At 49.9% G+C, this 21,114-nt stretch overlaps 1 protein-coding gene across 3 annotated transcripts in view; it reads left to right on the top strand.

The window, feature by feature from the left end:
- Positions 1-21,114, top strand: part of LOC141265120 (ATP-binding cassette sub-family B member 5-like) — a 1,140,380-nt gene that overhangs the window by 607,846 nt on the left and 511,420 nt on the right. For 2 of the 3 annotated variants that reach the window (XM_073677793.1, XM_073677790.1), the window contains exon 4: positions 5,486-5,636. The exons of the other annotated variant lie outside the window; for it this stretch is intronic. In XM_073677793.1, the coding sequence (XP_073533894.1) occupies positions 5,486-5,636 (151 nt within the window). The remainder of the gene's footprint in view (positions 1-5,485; positions 5,637-21,114) is intronic. 3 annotated transcript variants of the gene reach the window in all.

The following is a 21,114-nucleotide window of genomic DNA, read 5'->3' as shown; positions in this document are numbered from 1 at the left end:
TTTTTCTCTGAAGGACTGTCAGAAAAAAAAATTCCACACAGCAGCTGAGCGCCCCCTTGCCCTGACTTGGTGCACAGAGGGGGTGCTCTTGTGAACAGTTCACCCAGTTCTCACTCTGAGAAAACCACGACCCCTTGGTGCCTGTGTTGGATTTTGGATTTTGTTGACAGATTTTCAGATGTTGATGGCACAAGCCAAGCTAGATGTCACAGCCAAAATAGTGGTTAAAATGGGCTGTTGCGTGCTTTGTAGCAGGCAGTAGAAAATGTTAGGACTACTGCTTTGTGCAGGGCACTCAATGATTTTAAAAGTGGACTAATATGGACAGAAGGTAGGCTGACACCCCAAAATAGTGGTTAAAATGGCCTGGTGCGTGCTTTGTAGCAGGAGGTAGGAAATGTTTGGAGTACTTCTTTGCATAGGCCACCAAACGCCTTTTTAAGTGGACTAATGTGGACAGCAGAAGCCAAGCTCTGACTCCTAAAACAGCAAATAGACTGGTGCTAAAAAAAAGGCAGCACAATATGCTACTTTTGTGTGTGCTGGAAAAATATTGCTTTGCCTCTGACCAGAGCTGTTTTAAGATGGACACTGGAATAACACTTTAACCTCTCCCTACCTAATACACAAACTCTCCCTGTACTCTGACTTTGTTGTGTGCCTTCAGCTCTGAAAAGATGATATTATGGAGCTAGTGAGCGGCTCCTTTAAACACAGAACTAGTATACACTGCAGGTAGCCCTGCAGTGTATACTAGCAAAGGGCTTTTGTTTTATCAAGAGGCCTAAACACTGTCTCTAGCAGCTCAGCGATCTCTCCCTATGCTTATAGAATGCAGGCTCTAAACGCAATGTGCACAAAATGGCGGCGGCTGGGATTAAATAGACCCTATGACGCTGGGCGGCCAGTCAATCACAGTAATGCCACAACCAAGATGTCTGAGACTGGATTGTGTGAAAGACAGCGAGGTGGTGGTGGCAAACTGACCGGAAGTATTATCTGCTAAACAACCAGCAACCTTTTCACACTGCTCTTCCTTCAAGAGTGGTGTTCTGCGGCCCCATAGAAATTGGGACAGGAAGGTGGTTCAACATGATGTGGGTGTTTGTTGTGCTTTCTGAGCAGGCACAGTTTTATCTTGCCCATAGCCTCAGCCTCTGCATGCGCCATTACCATTATGTCCACTTCCCTGTCCCTTGCCCATTTTAAATGGAGTTTAATATTTGTCACGTTACCAAAAATGTCTGTATTATTACCGCAGTAATATAGGATCACGTCTGATGACTACGGATTTAAGCAGTGACCTGGGAGTCAGATGCTACTAGGGGTTTTCCCCATGCTGTTCCCATGTCTTTTCAGCACTGTATGGATGTGTCTGATCATGTCTCACACACCACAGGGCCAGATAAGGTAGCAAAATGTTAAAATGACATATACCGGTGAATGTATTTTTCACCGTTGAAAGCAATGCAAAAGTAAAAGAACGCATCAAAATCGCTATGTGTAAACATAGCCCAAGGTGTGGAGGATCATTTTTGTTTTTGGTTATTTATTTTGCCTTATATACAAGTAATTACCCTGGCAGGAATGTTCCTTAACATTTTTCCCAGGAAAATCTATTTTGTTTTTGTTTTTGTATGTTTTATTGTGAGTCCATAAAACTGGTGTAATACCTCTGACAACATTGTTCACTGTTGTGACCTGGGAGTTAGAAATGCTTCCAGGGGTCTTCCCCATGCTGTTCCCATGTCATTTCAGCACTGTTCCCATCGATTTGGGCAATTTTTATGCCCTCTACTGACCTCCAGGGGAGGCCGCCTGAAAAATGCTCGAGTTTCCCATATACTTACATTGGGCTCGTTGCTCGGATCGAGCACTCGAGCATTCCAATTTGCTTGACTTGAACAATGAGTACTCGAGCATTTTAGTGCTCGCTCATTACTATTGACGCCTTGTTAACAATGAGCTGAAAAAAATAACAAATACCACACTCATCTTCCAGACTGGCCTGCTTCCCTATACTCAATGTCGTATTCCCTTCCAGTTTGCTGACATAAGTATCTGGCAGGGGCTGCACAGAAGCTCAGAAGTCAGTCAGTAGCATTTCATTCTAGAGTGTTATTTCAGTTCAGAGAAAATGTGAATGTTGCAGCCAATGAGAGGGCAAAGATTCGCTGCAGGGCTTACATAATGCCTCCAGTGGTTGCTGATGCAGAGCTTTGCACTTACACTGTGGAGTTGGGCACAGAGCATAGTGGTTGCCATCGGCAATAGGAATAGGGCAATTAAACTGACGGCTGGGGGTTCCAGGACTCATCAGGCTACCACAGTCACTGGCTTAGTTCACACTGTTAACTAAGGGCATTTTGACTTGTACTCACTATTTATATAAGTTAAAGGTTGAAAATAGTCCACAACCACTTGTAATGTCTGAGGTCACCTCTATACTCAAAGCACTCACTGCAGTTATAATCGTAACAACAGTGCACAACAGATTCTTGGCACAGACAGTGATCTGTAATCTACTGGTTGCTATGCTCGCGCCCGGACTGACTGGCGTGAGCGTGATTAGTGATCCCACTGTACCATGAACCGAGGAGTGCCAGGAGGGGCGTAACTAAGTATCAACCCGATCCGACCAACGTCGCACGGCGGCTTAGTCGATTCCGTGGACCAAGGAGGAATCGAGCAGAGGGACCAGGTGCGACTCCAGGTCAGACCCCGGTCACAGTTGTTGACCCACACCAGGGAATGCAGGAACAGGCAGGTTAGACTGGCATACAGGCAGGTGGGCATTGGCAAGTACGGCTGGTATGCAGACAGGTGGGCACTGGCAAGCACGGCTGGTATGCAGACAGGGAGATACTGGCAAGCATGGCTGGAGTGCAGACAAGGCGGTACTAGCAGGTTGGAGCGCAGGCTGGATAGCGTCCAGTACAGACTGGGAGACAGGTACAGAGCCGCAGATGCGGTAGACAAGCAGAGTAAAGCGAAACCGCCGGAGCGGAGGACAAGGCAGAGCAGAGAGGAACTGCTGGTGCGGTGAGCAAGCAGAGCGGAGCGAAAACCGCAGGTGCGGTGGCCAAGGCAGAGCGGAGAGAAGCCGGAGCGGTGGACAAGGCAGAGCAGAGAGAAACTGCTGGTGCGGTGAGCAAGGCAGAGCAGAGAGAAGCCGCCGGAGCGGTGGGCAAGTCAGAGCAGAGAGAAGCCGCCGGAGCGGTGGGCTAGTCAGAGCAGAGAGAAACCACCGGCGCGGTGGGTAAGGCAGAGCAGAGGGAAACCGCCGGAGTGGTGGGCAAGTCAGAGCAGAGAGAAACCGCCGAAGTGGTGGGTAAGGCAGAGCAGAGGGAAGCCACCGGAGCGGTGGGCAAGTCAGAGCAGAGAGAAACCGCCAGAGCGGTGGGCAAGACAGAGCGGAGCGAAACCGCAGGTGCGGCGGACAAGGCACAGAGGACAGGGCTCTGTTCACATGGAACAGACTGGAAAATACAGGAAGATAGCTAGAACACAGGAGGAAGACACGGAGGAAGGGAAAAGGGACAAGCAGAACCAGATACACACAAGGTACTTACTATGAAGTAGCGAGTGGGCACAAAACTCACAAACAGAAGTACAGAGACAACAAGTTGGAGTAGCTGCAGGTTCAGATACTGCAGGAAAAGGGAAGGTACGGACATAGAGACAAACAGGTAACATGCTAGGATTCAGTTCAGACAGAAACTGCTACTGCAATGAGATACAAGAACGAGCCTGGGTATACAGCCCCAAGAGATGGCGGAAACGGACAAGGAGTCACAGATAACAGGTCTGGGTATGCAGCCCCCAGAGATGGCAGAAACAGACAAGAAGCAGAACTGGACCTGGCAACTTCAGAGTCAAGGAACACACTGAATGTTAGTGTTGCTCAGGCACCTCCTACTGGGTAGAGGGGGATTAAATATCCAGTGACTCACAGCAATAGGCTGGAGATGCCCTAAGAATCAGGAAGTAACCAGGCCGCCGCCCTAAGCAGTCAGTCAAGAGACATGCACACAGCATGAACTGGAGCAAGATTTGCAGGCTGGACAGACAGGTAAGATTGCATAGTGGGAGGTGGTGCACTATGCAAGCACGCTGCCAGGGATGTTACACTGGTAGATTCTAGGATGGCTATTCCTCTTAGAAGACCCAACTCCAACCATGGATTCTCCTTACTCCTCCAAACCAGGACAGTGTTTATCCAATTTATTTAATATACAAAATGTCAGAAATGGCACTACTTAGCATAATATGAAAAAGGAAACACTAGTTATTTCAGTAGTGGTCACTGTCCAAAGATACATTAATAGGAATAGGGTGGCTCAGTAACAATCCCTATTAAAGCATCCCCTTACATGCTTCCACAAGTCTCATACAATGAATACAGCTATACTGATACTTATGGTGGTCACACAGAAATGATTAGGTCACAGTACAAGTGTGACAGTATAAGGGTGCTTTCACTTTCCGTTCTTTTCCACTCTCAATAGCCTCGGTGAGGTTTACATTCGAACCCCCCCTGTGAAAAACTGGATTCACATGTATGCACCGACGGGGTTATTGACTTTAAAGAAGTTGTACACTACTTTATATTACCCCCCAATGTATCCCCCCGGGGCCCCTAAGACTTTTTGTAAATACCATACGTTACTGATAATGCCCCTAAGGATTTTTGTAATTACCTTACGCTGCAGATAATGCCTGTGAGCGACGCTATCGGTGGCCGCTCACAGGCATCACGTGACCCCGCGCTGATGTCACGGCAAATGAGGCGTGACTCAGCGCTGGGGTCCCCGAGGGGGCTGCTGGGTTGCGGGCAGGGTTACCCCCAGCGTCACACCCAGCATCCACCGCACGCTTTCCCAATGAATGGGGAAAGGCAGAGCACGCAGTGGATGCCGGATGTGATGCGGGGGGTAGCCCCACCCTGTGATGTGGGGGGGTAGCACCGCCCACAGCCTGGCATCCACCTGTAACACGGAAGACCAAGACCCCCGCCGGCTGCTGCCAGCACTTGTCGTGACATCAGCTGATGTCAGAGCCGGCTGCAGCCGTGGGTCACGTGATGCCTGTGAGTGGCCAATGATAGCGCCGCTCACAGGCATTATCTGCAACCTAAGGCAATTACAAAAATCCTTAGGGGCCCCGGAGGGATATATTGGGGGGGGGGTAATATAAAATAGTGTACAACCCCTTTAATGGTATCTACAGAGTCAATGTGCGCTCTCTGTTGTGCATATTCGGACGTATACACCTACTGGAGGCGAACCCTCAGACGCAGTCTATTACATCTGAGTGTCCATCTTCAGTAGGCATCAATATTGATAATGCAACAAAGATTTAAGCAGTTAAAATACTTTTCCATATTTTAAAATTCCACAATATAGCCCTTTAGATGACTCTACCACTCTGCCTCTCTACTATTTGCAATTGTAAACTATTGAGTGTTTATTCTCTTCTTTGTTAGTTTCGATATGCGAATCGGATGGATATTTTCTACATGATTCTAGGATTTCTTGGAGCAGTTGCAAATGGCCTAAGCCAACCACTAATGCTCATTGTGTTTGGTGAAATGGCAGACAGCCTTGTATGTTACAACTCATCACTCCAAAACACCAGTAAGAGCTATACTATTTTATAATATTATTATTATTACCTGTATATTGACATTTTCTGACATGTTATAGTTCAATGGGAGCTGTATAAATCCATGCCTGATAAAATAATGTTTATTTTCATTTGATTAAATCTGAACAATATTTAATTTTTAGCATAATGAAAGTGCCCATTGCCTCCTTAGTGATATCTGCCGTGCATGTACATGAAGAGACTGCGATTGGGAGCCCAAGCATGTGTAGTCAGGCACTCATCCTGCACATGCTCTGTAGTAAAATGAGTTTCGTTGACCAGCTGTACACACAACTTTATACAAGGCTTTTGTAAACTTAAATATTATGGTATGTATGGTTATATATGTACTTGAAACATCTTAGTATGTGTTGACATACTGTATACAGTGCCGATCCCCACTGTTTTGATCTGCACTGGTTCTAGCATGAATCTGACCAGAAAAGGGGTCTCATTTTATTTTGGCACATGTGCAAGATGAGCGAAGATTAAAGAATGAAAATTGTGCTTGCTTGACCACCCGATCACAGTCTCTTTCATGAGTGTGCAAAGGGGGCACCATTAGGGGCAAGGGGTGCCATCATTAAGATAAAAGTTAAGGCGCCCATACACATTAAATTAACGTTGGCCCACCCACCAAAATTGATGGGTTCAGTCCACAGTCTAATGTGAACAGAGGACTCCAACAGATGATGTCAGGGGAGATTTGGATACAGCATGTCTGATTTCAGTCTGCCAATCCCTTTGTTCTCTAAGAAATAAGCCATCATCTGAGATTTCTATGGGAGAGTTAGACAAGATAGTTGCTGGCCGAAAAATCAGTCAAACCATCGTTCTGCCATGAGGTATCTAAAGTGTACAGAGGGGTTTTAACCCCTTTCTGACGTGGGGCGTAATAATACGTACTTGAGTCCTGGGCCTTGATAGCCAGATACATATTATTCCGCTGTAACACAGGTACTTTAAATGCAGTGACACAGAAACACAGAGCAGCCAATACGGGGTTAATAAACAGGGGAGGTTTATGATAACAGGGTCAATCTCCACACAGGGACTAAAACGGGAAAATATGGGGGAAAAACAAGGGAAAAGCAGGTAAAAGTATATCACTGACAGTTCACAGTTTAACTGGATGTAGCAGAGTCGAACAGGTTATAATCGACAGATTTTTCACTTAGCTGACTCTTGCTCCTCACAAGGCAGTTGCCAGCTGATGCCGGTGTCGATTTTTCAGGATTCCCCGCCCAAACAAAGCTCTGTCTTCTGGCGGCAGTGGGCGGTCTCCAGTTTAACCCGCTGAGTCCCTAGTCCATAACACGGCACCTCACGTGCCAGGCTCCACCAACCCTACGTCTCTTCTCTAGTCAGCTTGACTCCTCCGGTCCACTCTGGACACGCCCCCAACTTCCCAGTCACCTGACCTCCCAGCTCTCAGTCTGTCTTCCCCCTGCAACCAGATGCACTGCCCCGGCAGTTCCGGATCCCTCGCTCTGAAAGCACTTACACCCCGGTCTTCCCCCTTACACTCCCGCTCTCCTTTAACTCGCCATTCCACGGGCGAGAGTTCCTTCATCAAACGTTCACATTCTTGGACTTCCTGGATGATACGGTACCATATGAATTGATCTTGTTCGTAACGGTGAGGAGGCACTCCTGCTGTTGTCCGTTCTGACCGGCGTAACTCAGTTTGACCGATGGGGGCTGCAGGGTCACTCAGATTCCCAATCTCTGCCTGCCCGGTCGCTTCAACCTGCTGTTGTTCCCTCGCCGCCTGCACTGGGGACTGCAGGTCATCGAGTGCTGGGGCTCAGAGGTAGAATTAACAACTCTTCTTCGTCCACATCGTGGCTTGGGGCAACTGTGACAGGACCCTCTCTAGAAGCAGGTGATTCTTCTCCATCCTCGTCATCTTTAGATAAACAGGGTCGCAGCATACTATGATGAACCACTCTGGTAGGGGCTCCTTCAGCCCTCTCGGGTTGAACTTCATACACAGGTCCTTCAGCGCCCATCCTGCGCTTCACCCGGTGCGGGGTCCGTTCCCACCGCCTACTCAATTTGCCCCGGGGCCACCTGTCCCGAACCAACACCCACTCCCCGGGCCTCAGAGCTGTCCCTCGAAGAGGCAATGTCTCATGATGTTTGAGCTTCTGAAACTTTTGTTGTACCAACGGTTGGAGGGACTGCAGTCGATGCCGATGTTCCCGGACCCAGGAAGACACCTCCGTCTGTGGGTAGTCCTCGTCGGGGTCCAGCTCTAACTCGGTAATCTCTCGCCCCTTTCGCCTGAACTGCAAGGTATAAGGAGTGAACCCCGTCGTACTATTCACTCGGTTGTTGTAGACCCACACCAGCTCGGCCACAAACTCAGGCCACCGTACCTTTCGATCTTCCTCCAACGTGTGGAGCATTTGGATCAGTGTCTGATTAAAGCATTCACAGGCCCCATTTCCTTGAGGGTGGTAAGGAGTAGTCCGTGACGTCTCAATCTTGTACAACCGGTGCAGCTCTTCCATCACCCGGCCTTGGAAGCAGGTGACTTGATCAGAATGAATCCTCTTTGGGCAGCCATACACCCAAATGAAGTCTCGGCAGATGGCCTGTGCAGCGGACTCGGCGGTCTGGTCTCTGGTCGGGGTCACTACCGCAAACTTTGTGAAGTAGTCTGTCATTACCAGGCAATGTTCATACCCGAGATGCGCCGGTCCAACAGTCAAATAGTCGATCTGGAGCACCTCCAAGGGGGCAGAAGTCACAATGGTTTGTATGGGGACCCGCTGGTTCGGGGGCTTAACCAGCTCACAGCTCCGACATCTTCAACAAGTGTCTTCTATTGTTGCTCGTAGTCGGGGATGATACACCAGCCTCGGCAACCACTGAAACGTCTTCTATGGTCCGAAGTGAGCCCCTCGTTCATGAGCCTCCTTAGCCACTACTCCGACCAACTTTTCTGGGATCACCACTTGCCAGGTGGTCCCGAACTCTCGCAGCAGCTGCACCCGTCGGTACAGCAGCCCGTCTCGCAAACACAGTCTCTCCCATTGTCCCAGTGTGTGATGCCTCGAAAGCCCTACCCTGAGAAATGGGGGACTCAGAGCGGGGTCCTGTGTGGTAGAAGGGGTGCAGCCGTGGCCGGGACCCGCTCCGTGCCCAGGGCCGTCACACTAGAAAAAAAGGATGATACAGGCTTATCCGGGTTGAGTGACTGATCTCGACTACGCCACCTGTGGCACCCGGTGAAGGCCACGAGCGCTGCTGCAGTCCGCTGAGGCAGGATGTTGTTGCAGCCGTAGTTGGTACTACTCCCCACAGGCGGAGCAGGGCCTCAGGGCAGAGGGAACAGCATGGAGGGGGTTGTAGTCTAGAAGGACTGGTGCTGCGTAGTGCGGTGTAATGCAGAATAAAGAGTCCGGAGGCCATAGGGGTTAACTTCCAGGGCATTTACTCACGATGCAGATGGCAGTAGGAAGGCTTCTCCCTGCTCCTCGCGGAGTTCTGCGGTCACCAGAGACGAGGGGGTCCGACAACCTCTGAGTAAGTCCAGTGTTCAATCAGGACCCCACACCAGAGTGTTCCTAGACTTCAGACCGGGTCCTTTCCTGTCTGTGTGTGTGTAGATAGGCCGGGTCCCCCTCTGAACTTCACTCAGAAAAAGGGTACGGGTGGCAGCGCAATTCCTTCCGTTACCCGGTGGGATCCTCAGGGCCTACCGGGCTTCCCTGACCAGGATGTAGAGTAGCAAGGTCAGGTGTCGGGGGCCGTTACCCCTCTTGCAGCCGGAATCCCTCTGAACAGATCAGGTTGGCGAGGACAGGTGGCGTATACCGCTCCGTCTGCATCATCCCGGGATCCATTTGCGGTGGAGCTACACTCCTAAGCTCCAGGCCTTCTTGGTCATGGACCTTGACCGGGCTGAGACATTCATTATCTGCAACCTGCCCCTCGTCCCAAGGCCAAGGTACGAGGGCCGTGTCTCCATCCTCTGCAGGTCCACACAGGATCCACGCTCAGGGAGGGAGCTCACGATAAAATAACGATCAAAGACAAAGAACCAAGATGGCTGTGTATTAAATATGAAATTTAAAGTGTCACTAAAATGTGAATCCTCCACCCTCACCCACTAACTGGTTCCCCTATCTTTTGGTTCCCCAGTCTCCCAACTTCCAGTAGGGGCAGCACCTGGTGCCTACTAGCCCCCTCCGGTGGGAGAAGTGTGGTGTTGGATGTGGAGGGAGGGTCCTGACCATCGCACTGTTCTTACCTCAAAGGAGGAACACTACACCCCATGACAGAGGTGCAGCATCCCTGTGGCGGTCGAACCCTCAGGGGCGCCACACCAGCATCTTCAGTTCTCCCGTGGACAGGGTACTCCTCTCTTCTGGACTGGGGACTTGCCGCAAAGCCACCCATTGATGTAATTGAGCAACTTCTCTGTCAGTCTGTTGAAGTCGGATCCAGTCATCTCTTGGCCGCCCTAGCACTTGTTCTTCCGACGTCTCTCCGATCTGTCCCTGCGCCGTTGCCAGCGGTCCCACGAAAATTCGGAAGCTAGGGGTCTCATCCGCCTCCAAATCTTCATCGCGGTCATGATCAGGCCGTTCATATGTCACTCTGGAGAGGGCATCGGCGTGAATACTCTCTGCCTTAGGCCGGTAGGCGATCTTATACCGGTACCTGGCCATGTGGGCCACCCACCGCTGCTCCAGGGCCCCCAATTTTGCATTCTCCAGGTGGGCAAGCGGGTTGTTATCTGTTCTCACCAGTACTTTGGACCCAGACAAATACTCTGCAAACTTCTCGGTCATTGCCCAAACAAGAGCTAGCAAATCTAATTTGAAAAAGCTATAATTATCTGGATTCCTCTCAGAGTCGTGAAGAGAGCGGCTGGCATACGCAATCACGCGCTCTTTCCCCTCCTGTACTTGGGATAACACGGCTCCCAGACCATGTAGGCTCCCATCAGTGTGGAGTATGAAGGGTTGGGCAAAATCTGCATAGGCAAGTATGGGGGCCTCGTACAGGGCCATTTTTAGGGCACGGAAGGCCTCTTCCTGGCTGCTTCCCCACCGAATCTCCTGATTCTTGGAGCCCGCCGGCACTCCCTTAAGTAGCTACAGCAATGGGTTGGCTATGCGGGTGAAGTTCTTCACGAATCTTCGATAGTACCCGGCAAGTCCCAGGAAGGCCCGAACGTCCTTCACTGTCTTTGGGGTAGGCCTCTCCTGTACTGCGGCCACCTTTCCTGGGTGGGCCTGACTCCTTCACCGGACACAGTATGACCCAGATATTCGATCTGTTTGCGGAAGAGGTGGCACTTCTGGGGCTTCACCTTTAGGCCATGACTCTGTATGCGACTCAGTACTTGCTCCAGTCGCTGGAGGTGCTCCTAGAAGGTGGCGGCATAGACAATTATGTCGTCAAGGTAAATCAGTGTCGCCTCGAAGTTCAAATCGCCCAGGCACCTCTCCATCAGATGCTGTAACGTCCCGGGGGCGTTAGTCAGGCCGAAGGGCATCCGATTGAACTCGAACAGTCCCATGGGTAATATGAACGCCGTCTTTGTACGGTTATGTTCGGCCACGGGCACCTGCCAGTACCCACTGGCCAGATCCAAAGAGGAGAAGTTTCTTGCCTTCCCTAAGGCCGACAGGGACTCTTCGATTCGGGGTAGTGGGTAACAGTCCCGTACTATACATGCATTCAGTCGTCTATATTCCACACAGAACCGCAGGGTCCCATCTTTCTTCCGGACCAGGACAATCGGGGTTGCCCACGGACTCTGACTCTCCCGTATCACACCATTCTGTAACATATGGGCTCCTTAACCTCTTTATACATCTGGGGAGGTATCTGCTGGTATCTAAACCGCACTGGGGCAGCGCTCCCCATGGGAATTTCGTGGGTAATGGCTTCGGTGCAACCAAAATCATCCTCATGGCGAGCAAAGACTTCCTGGTACCGCTCCAGCACCTCCTCAATCTGCTGCACCTGTCGAGGTGTAAGTCCCGTCAATTCAGCCCGCATTCGTTCTAGGATTCTTCGTCCCCCCTTCGCACTAGCCCAGTGGGATTCCGGCGGCATGGTGACTGCCAGAGTCCAGGGGTCTCCTCGTACAGCGGACAGCTGTACCACATCAGGTCGCACCAACTTCTCTGGCATTCCCAGAATTTGGGCTATTTCCGCCCTGGGAGGGAGTGTGAGATCATCTTCGCCCAAATTAACACGCCGCTCTATAACATTGCCACCCTGGACGGTGGCCAGTGTTCGAGCCACCAAGAGTCCGGGGGATACTTTGTCCATCGATATTGGTTCTATCTGAACTTCGACCCCCTCAAGAGGTGTGCCGGCCCGTGCGGGTAATGTGAGTACAGTTTGCCCGGGCGGTAAGGTGAGTGCCGCAGCTGCTGGCACTATTATTTTTCCCAGGATCTTTCTTTCACTCGACGTCTCCTGAGCCTGGGCAGCTCGGATTAGTTGTTGAAAGACCCTCCTTTGGGGAGTTCGCGGGTCCAACTGGTCCAGAGGAATCTCCTTCGGCTCACTAAGCAGGATTTGCCCGATATCTTTCAGCACATTCATTCCGAGGGTCACCGGGGGTCCACTTCCGGTTCCCCCTGCGACCAGGACGACTCCTTTTTTGCCCACATCTTTTCCACACACTCGGATGTTCATCCTCACCACCCCTGCGACCGGGATGGGTAATTGATTAGCTGCCGTGAGTCTAATTACTGGTCCCCATTCAGGCCACACTATCTCTGGAAATCACTGTTGAAAGTAGGCTTCTGTCAACGTAGTCACCTGGGATCCCGTGTCAATCAGGCAGTGAACAGCCCGACCGCTTATTTCGGCCCAGACAGTCGGGCTGCTGGAAACTAGGTCCTTGGGACTTCCTCTTTTTCTTTCCCCTTCCTCAGGCTCCGTGCTGTGTCCCCCAAACATGGAGTCCGCTAGTTTAATGGCTGCCGTGACAGGGGCCACCCTCGGCTAGCGCATCCCCTGGCATAATGTCCTGCGCCTCCACACTACCAGCAGGTCGTGTCTCTGTCTGTGTAGGGCTGCCTCACTTCTCTACGGAACTCTCCTGCAGGGGGGGTCCTGAATTCAATTCTTTCCATATCTGGGGCAATCGATCAGGGTATCTCTGGTGTCGGGGTAGGGGTCTTCTTGAGACTGGACCATTCATCTCGCATCTCCTGTATCTCCTTCCGCATCTCTCGAGCCCATTCCAGTTCAGCTGCAGGCGGGGTGGGTACCTCATTACTCCAGACCATCCCTTCCAGGGTCGTCACCCCCATCTCCTGCTCTCTCACACGTGCCTCTGCCCCCACTTCTAGAAAAGTCATACGTGGGTTGGCGCGCAGACGCTCCCGCAAGGCCTGCTTCAGCTGTACATCCCTGAGGCCTGCCACAAACTGGTCCCTTAAGATCACGTCAGGAGGGTCCATTCCCAAATTCCCCATGTCGTCTTTTCTAGTGATATAGGCATGCACCCTCTGTAAGGCATAAACATACTGCTTCACAGTCTCCCCCTCCTGCTGCACTTGGTGAAACAGCCATATCCTCAGCTCTCCTATATTGGTGGGATCCCCATGCATCTCCTCCAGTATCCGCACCACTTTTTCTACAGTATCCCGGTCATGGGGAGGGCGGTACACCACGGATTGTCGGGCCTCGCCGTCCAGGGCCAGTAAGGCTATTTCGGCTTGCATAGCTGGGGTCATCGGATGCATACGTAACATACTACTAACTCTCTCAATCCAGTCCCACAGCATCATATTGTCCCCGGTGAACTTTGGGAGATTGCTAAGCATGGCCCCCAGTGGCGAGCTAGATTTAGGAGCTCCCAGCATGGACTGCTCTGCAGTGTCTGTGTCTAATGACTGCATCCTGCCGACTACGCCAAATGTAACACAGGTACTTTAGATGCAGTGACACAGAAACACAGAGCAGCCAATACGGGGTTAATAAACAGGGGAGGTTTATGATAACAGGGTCAATCTCCACACAGGGAGTAACACGGGAAAATATGGGGGAAAAACAAGGGAAAAGCAGTTAAAGTCTATCACTAACAGTTCACAGTTTAACTGGATGTAGCAGAGTCGAACTGGTTATAATCAGTTTTTTCACTTAGCTGACTCTTGCTCCTCACAAGGCAGTTGCCAGCTGATGCCGGTGTAGATTTTTCAGGCTTCCTCGCCCAAACAATGTTCCGTCTTCTGGCGGCAGCGGGCGGTCTCCGGTTTTACCCGCTGAGCCCCTAGTCCATAACACGGCACCTCACGTGCCCAGCTCCACCGACCCTGCGTCTCTTCTCTAGTCGGCTTGACTCCTCCAGTCCACTGCACTCGGCTCTTGCTCCCAGTCCTGGAGCCAGGAGCCTGGACCCTCTCACACTGCTCTGCTCAGCAGGACCCAGCTCCGCTTTCCCGCGCACACGTCCTCGTCTCTTTCTCTCTCTGCCCACGTCACCAGTGTCTTGGTCACCTGACCTCCCAGCTCTCAGTCACCTGACTTCCCAGCTCTCAGTCTGTCTTCCCCCTGCAACCAGAGGCACGGCCTCGGCAGTTCCAGATCCCTCACTCTGAAAGCACTTACACCCCGGTCTTCCCCCTTACACCACCATTAGCAAACATGCCCACACAGAGGCTGTGAGGGCGTGATCGCCACCGGGAGACAGCTGATTCTAACAGCTGACGCCTGGTACAATGTGTGGCATTGTGGGAGCAGGCAGAGGTAAGAGCACACCTTTCACCTTAGATCAAAGATTCCGCGCACGCAGTGCGGGGTCCAATCATTACCACGGTGACCCCATGTCATCATGACGACATCTGGGTCACCAGGCATCAGGAAGTTAGATAGATCATGCGCAGTACACAATCTATATAACTTGTGCCTGCAGGGCTGACAGCCTGCATTACACAGGGTTTCTACCTACTGTGATGCTATGCAAGCGATACAAAAAATGGAAGTGCCATAGTGGGACATTGTGTAAAAGTGTCAGAAAGTGAAAGAAAGTGAAAAAAATAGTAAAAAAAGAAAAAAATAAGTAAAAATAATCCAATATATATATATATATATATATATATATATATATATATATATATATATATATATATATATATATATATATATATATATATACACTGTATCCATAAATAAATATTATGAATTTTCGCAGTGGAGGAAACGACCTGACCTATAAAACTGTCCCACTAGTTAACCCCTTTAGTGAACACGGTAAAAAAAATAAATAAGAAATAAAGCAAAAAACAATGCTTTATCATCATACTGCCAAACAAGAAATGGAATAAAACGCAATCAAAAAGACGAATGTAAATAAAAATGGTACCACTGAAAACATAACGTTATATTGTCCCGCAAAAGCAAGCTGCCATACAACTCAATCAACCAAAAAATAAAAAAGTTATAGCTCTCAGACTAAAGCGATGCAAAAAAAATATTTTTTCTACAAAATAGTTTTTATTGTATAAAAGCGTCAAAACTAGTGTTGAGCGAGCATGCTCAACACTGCTCGGTACTCGCCTGAGCATCTCACTACTCGGGATGTTTGGCGAGCACCAATCATTTTCGGGTTATTTGGGCGGGAGCTCGGGTCTCCGCCCTGCATGTTTGGCGCTCTTTACAGAGCCAATGAACATGCAGGGATTGCCAGACAGTCACTGTAATGCCGCAGCCATGTTGGTTGTGGGCATTACAGTGATTGGCTGGCTGCACAGCGTCACCTCGAGTATTTAAAACTGGGCGCCGCCATCTTGGACACAGTCGCTCCGGATCAGACAGTGTAGGGAGAGTGCTGCTGATGTAGGGAGAGATTTATACTGCAAAATAGGTAGTGTAGGGTCTCTAAAGCCTGCAAAATCAAACAAACAGTCCGTCTCAGGACTAATATCCATCCCAGATATCAGGTAAGCAGGCAGGCTGTATAGGAGACGCAGTGGTTATACCAACAAACACTGCATTACAGTCCTGTGTGCTGCTTTTCAAATTGCTAGACTGAGCCCCAGGTCTCAGGGGCCAGGAAAAAGTCCTTTTTTTTTCATCTAAATCCTCTTTTTTTTTTCCTCAGTCAGACTGCACAAATACCCGTCTTATTAAACTTTTGGTATTTCCCCCCGCCAAAAAAAAAAAAATTGAGTGTGTCTGTGAGTGTTTAGACACAAATATATCTGTTTAAAAGATTCTGGTGTAGGCCAGATAACTAGAACTGTGGTTTTGCAGTTCCACGGTTCAAATCTCTGTATTATCCACTTTTTTGCCTTTTTTCCATAAAAAAAAACATTTTGAGTGTTTCGCTGACTGTTCAGACACAAATATATCTGTTTAAAAGATTCTGGTGCAGGCCAGAGAACTAGAACTGTGGTTTTCCTCTTCCACGGTTCAAATCAGGGTGTCATCCACCTTTCTGCATAAAAAAAAACAGTTTCAGTGTCTCGCTGACGGTTCAGACACAAATATATCTGTTTAAAAGATTCTGGTGTAGGCCAGATAACTAGAACTGTGGTTTTCCTCTTCCACGGTTCAAATCTCCTTTTTATTACCCTTTTGCCATTGATAGTGGGAGAGTAAGCAATTTTACTTCATTTACAATGGGCAAGGCGCGTGGCAAGGGACGTGGAACTTGACGTTCTGGTGATGGTGCATGTAGAGGACGGGGCCGTGGCCAAGGTGAAAATGTGCCGCAACCAACAGTCACATCTTCTCGCTCCCAGTTCTTGACCAAATTACTAGGGAAGCACACAACAGCACCACTATTGCGAACTGATGAGTGTGAAAAGGTTATTAATTGGATAGCAGATAATACTTCCAGTCACATGGGCACCACCACCTCAGGTCTATCTTCCACACGGTCAAGTGTTAGTAGCCATGAGTCTCGACTGCAAACTCCTCCTCACCCTAATGCTCTTTCCTCCCACCATGCCGAGTGTCGTCAGACAGCAACTGATCCCACAGTTGGACACTCTGAAGAGCTGTTCACTGGTCCATTACCATATTTGGGCCCCTCGCCTGCTTCGCTTGAAGTGGTGGAATAGGAGATCCCATGTAGCGATGGCCAAATATTTGAACAGCCACGGCCACAGGAAGGCGACGCAGGCAATTTGTGACAATAGGTGGATGATGACGAGACACAATTGCCACGAAGTGAGGAGGAGGACCGTGGTGCGGAAGTGGAAGAGGAGGAGGTGGTGGATGATCTAGTAACTGACCCAACGTGGCAGGAGGACACGCAGAGCGAGGCCAGCAGCACACAGGGGGAGGGAGGCAGAGTACCCCAACAGGCAGGATGAAGTAGTGTGGTGGCCGCAGAGAGAAGGCGGGCAACCGCTCCCCGTAACACCAACACGAGGGACGTTGCCAGTACAACTGTTAGGTCTTCCAGAGTCTGGAATTTTTTTAAAGACTCTGCTGATAACCCCAAAAAGGCCATTTGTACCACCTGCCAGGCCAGCATCAGCAGGGGTGGCAAAACTACCAGCCTGACCACCACCAGCATGATCAAGCACATGTCAGCAAAGCACCCGACTTTGTGGGGCGAATCCCAGGGTCCATGACCAGTGTCAGCGGGTGTCACCACTGCTTCTTCCGCTGTTGTGCGTGTAAGAGAACCCCCTGTTGTGCGTGCAAGGCAATCCCCTGTCAATACTGCATGCAGAGATGCCCCCTCCTCTCAGTCTTCACTTGTTATGGCAGTTTCTCAAGAAACAGCATCAACATCCACATGCTACCGCAGCGTTCAATTGTTCATATGCCAGAACCTTGAATGAAAGCGCAAATTCGTAGCCAACGCCCTACAGGCCACAGTCTTAAATTCACGCATTTCACGACTGCTTGTGTTGGAAATGCTGCCTTTTAGGCTGGTGAAGACGGAATCCTTCCGCAACCTTATGGCGGTGGCCGTCCCTCGGTACTCGGTCCCCAGCCGACACTATTTTGCCTGGTGTGCCATCCCCGCACTACACAAGCACGTGTCCCAAAACATCTGCCGCGCCCTCAACAACGCAGTTACTGAAAGAGTCCACCTGGCAACGGACTCGTAGACAAGTGCTTGTGGCCAGGGGCGGTACCACTCCCTGACGGCACACTGGGTAAACATAGTGGAAGCCGGGACCCAGTCGGACCCTGGGACGGAACACATCCTCCCCACACCGAGGATTGCGGGCACAATGTCAGTCAGAGTTGCCCCCACAGTGTACAGCTCCTGCGCATCATCCTCCTCCTCCTCATGTTCAGTCTTCATCTCAGATATCACCACATCAGTTACAAGCTGGAAGCACTGCAGTACTGCCTCAGCCAAGTGGCAACAGGCTGTGCTGAAACTCATAAGCTTAGGTGATAAACCTCACACTGCTTGTGAGTTGTGGACAGCTGTGAAAGAGCAGGCTGATCTGTGGCTGAGACCACTGAACCTACATCCAGGCATGGTCGTGTGTGACAATGGCCGTAACCTGGTGGCGGCTCTGAGGCGAGGCGAGATCACACACATACCATGCCTGGCTCATGTGCTTAACCTCGTGGTTCAGCGGTTTCTTAAATCGTATCCAGAGTTGCCAGATCTCCTCGTCAAAGTACGCCACCTGTCAGCTAATTTTCGAAAGTCGACTGCAGCTTCCACTGCCCTTGCTGTGTTGCAGCAGCGTTTGCAGCTTCCGGCACACCGACTGGTGTGTGATGTCCCCACACATTGGAACTCTACCCTCCACATGTTGCAAAGGATTTGTGAGCAGAAGAGAGCAGTTGTGGAGTACCAGCTGCAACAAGGCCGTTGATATTCTGGTCAGACTCCACACATAAGACCTCCGGAGTGGACCTGGATGTCTGACATATGTACCATCCTGACAAACTTTGAGGAGTCCACCAAGATGGTGAGTGGCGATGACGCCGTCATTAGCGTCAGCATCCCACTTGTCTGTCTTTTGCAATGCTCTCTGCAGAGAATTAAAAAGGAGGCATTGCAGCCAGAGTATGATGAGATTGAACAAGAAGCCATAGCGGGCGATCACACACAGCCCAGCCTCATCTCATCCCAATGTGCATTGGGGGACAATGAGGGAGAGGAGGAGGAGGAAGCGGAGGAAGAGGAGGAGGAATAACATGCGCTGTAGATGGTAGTACTTGTACAACTGTTATACCATTGGTTCAGCGTGGGTGGCCTGAGGACAGGGGGGAGGAGGAGGAGGAGAGCATGGTCAGTCGTCATCTTGGTGAGGACACAGAAGTCTTGCCCGTTACCAGTCTGGCACGCATGGCTGACTTTATGTTATGCTACCTTAACCGTGACCCTCGCATTGTCAAAATGTTGGGTGACAGTCATTACTGGTTGGTGACACTTTTAGACCCCCGCTACAAGGAGAGCTTTCACTCTCTTATTCCTGAGGTGGAGAGGTCTACAAAAATGGGGCAGTACCAGAAGGCTCTTGCTGCAGAACTGTTAAAAAAATTCTCATCTGAACACGCTAGTGGCAGAAGTCACAGTTCGTTACCCAACCAAGGTGTACAGGCGAGAGAGGCGCAACTCAAATCCAGCAGAGGCAGGGGAACACTGTCAACGTTCTGGGACAGTTTTCTGAGACCCGCCCAGCTTACAGGCCCTGAGGTGCGGGGTACTCTCACAAGGAGTGGAAAGTTTCAAAAGATGGTGAGGGAGTACCTGGCAGACCGTGCCAGCGTCCTCCGTGATTCCTCTGTGCCTTTTAATTATTGGGTATCCAAGCTGGACATTTGGAATGAACTCGCTCTGTACGCCTTGGAAGTCCTGGCCTGCCCTGCCGCTAGCGTGTTATCGGAGAGTGTTTTTAGTGCCGCTGGGGGAATTATAACTGATAAGTGCACTCGCCTGTAAACTGACAATGCTGACAAGCTGACCCTTATCAAAATGAACAAGGGCTGGATTGGGCCAGACTTCTCATCATCACCAAATGACAGCAGAGTAACATAAAGTCAAATCCACTGTGTTATTTCAGGAGGTGTATTCCCATGCACCGCTTCACACCCACGCATGAGTATACACTTCCTCATTTCGGCTGTTTTTTGCTCTTCTCTTTATCCTCAGCCTCCACCACCACTATACCACCAGGGTGATCATGGTCCATGTTGCCAGCATTGCAAGTTCCTCCGTCCTAATTTTTGGCAGCTTTTGCTTGGAAGGCATAGGCAAAGACTATGGGAGACCCACTCCCCAGTAATGGGAAAAATGTTTTTAATATGCTGTAGTGCATGGCTCTTGTATGGAGCATTGCAAGTTCCTCCGTCCTAATTTTTGGCAGCTTTTGTTTGGAAGGCATAGGCAAAGACTATGGGAGACCCACTCCCCATTAATGGGAATAATGTTTTTAATATGCTGTACTGCATGGCTCTTGTAAGGGGCATTAAAATCGTCTTGTTAAACTACTGTGACCTCCACGTCTCTTCCAAGGGTCATTGATATTGTCTTTTTATTCCACTGCGACCTCCACCACTCTTCCAAGGGGCATTGATATTGTGCTTTTATTCCACTGTAACCTCCACCACTCTTCTAAGGGGCATTGATATTGTCTTTTTATTCCACTGCGACCTCCACCACTCTTCCAAGGGGCATTGATATTGTCTTTTTATTCCACTGGGACCTCCACATCTCTTCCATGGGGCATTAAAACCGTCTTGTTAAACCACTCTGAACTCCACGTCTCTTCCAGGGGGCATTAAAACCATCTTGTTAAGGTACTGTGACCTCCACTTCTCTTCCAATGGGCAGTAAAACCATCTTGTTAAACCACTCTGAACTCCACTTCTATTCCAAGGGGCATTAAAACCGTCTTGTTAAACCACTCTGAACTCCACGGCTCTTCCAAGGGGCATTGAAATGTTGTTTTTAATTTCCTCTAACCTCCACGACTCTTCCAACGGGCATTGTATTTCCTCCTAATTTTAGTCAGCTTTTGCTTTTCAATGCATAGGCGAACACTAAGGGAGACCCACTCCCCAATAATAGGTAGAAGGTTTTTAGTATGCTGTAATCCACGTCTGTTTCAAGGGGCATTGCAGTTCCTCATAATTTTTGGAAAGCCTTCCATTCACTGCTTAGGCCAACAGTGTACAGGAGACCCAGTTGCTATAAATGGAAAAAACGGTTTAGTTAAGGCCCTCTGACCTCCATGTCACTTCCAAGGGGCATTGGAGTGCCTTGAAATTTTTGGTAGGCATTGCACTCACTGTATGCCCTATAACTGTGTAGCAGAACTGCTCCTTTTGGTACCGAAACATATCCTAAAAGACATGTGTGGTTAACTGGCCTGATATTGATGTGAATGGTCCCTGTTCCTCCTGCTCTTTCTCCTTTGCCACCACCTCATCCATCATTCATCACCTGAAGCTTTGTTTTAACGGGAGTCATAGAACTGGGATAGTAGCAGGAAAACATCCAGCAATCCTCAGAGGAGGTAGGATATGCGCCAAAACGCTGACCACCTCAGG

This window comes from Phyllobates terribilis, unplaced genomic scaffold (genome assembly GCF_046119375.1).
Source record: "Phyllobates terribilis strain yellow unplaced genomic scaffold, ASM4611937v1 Scaffold_4__5_contigs__length_816908805, whole genome shotgun sequence".
In the NCBI taxonomy this organism is placed as follows: domain Eukaryota; kingdom Metazoa; phylum Chordata; class Amphibia; order Anura; family Dendrobatidae; genus Phyllobates; species Phyllobates terribilis.
Note: the sequence above shows the minus strand (reverse complement) of the source record. Positions and strands in the feature narration are given on the sequence as shown.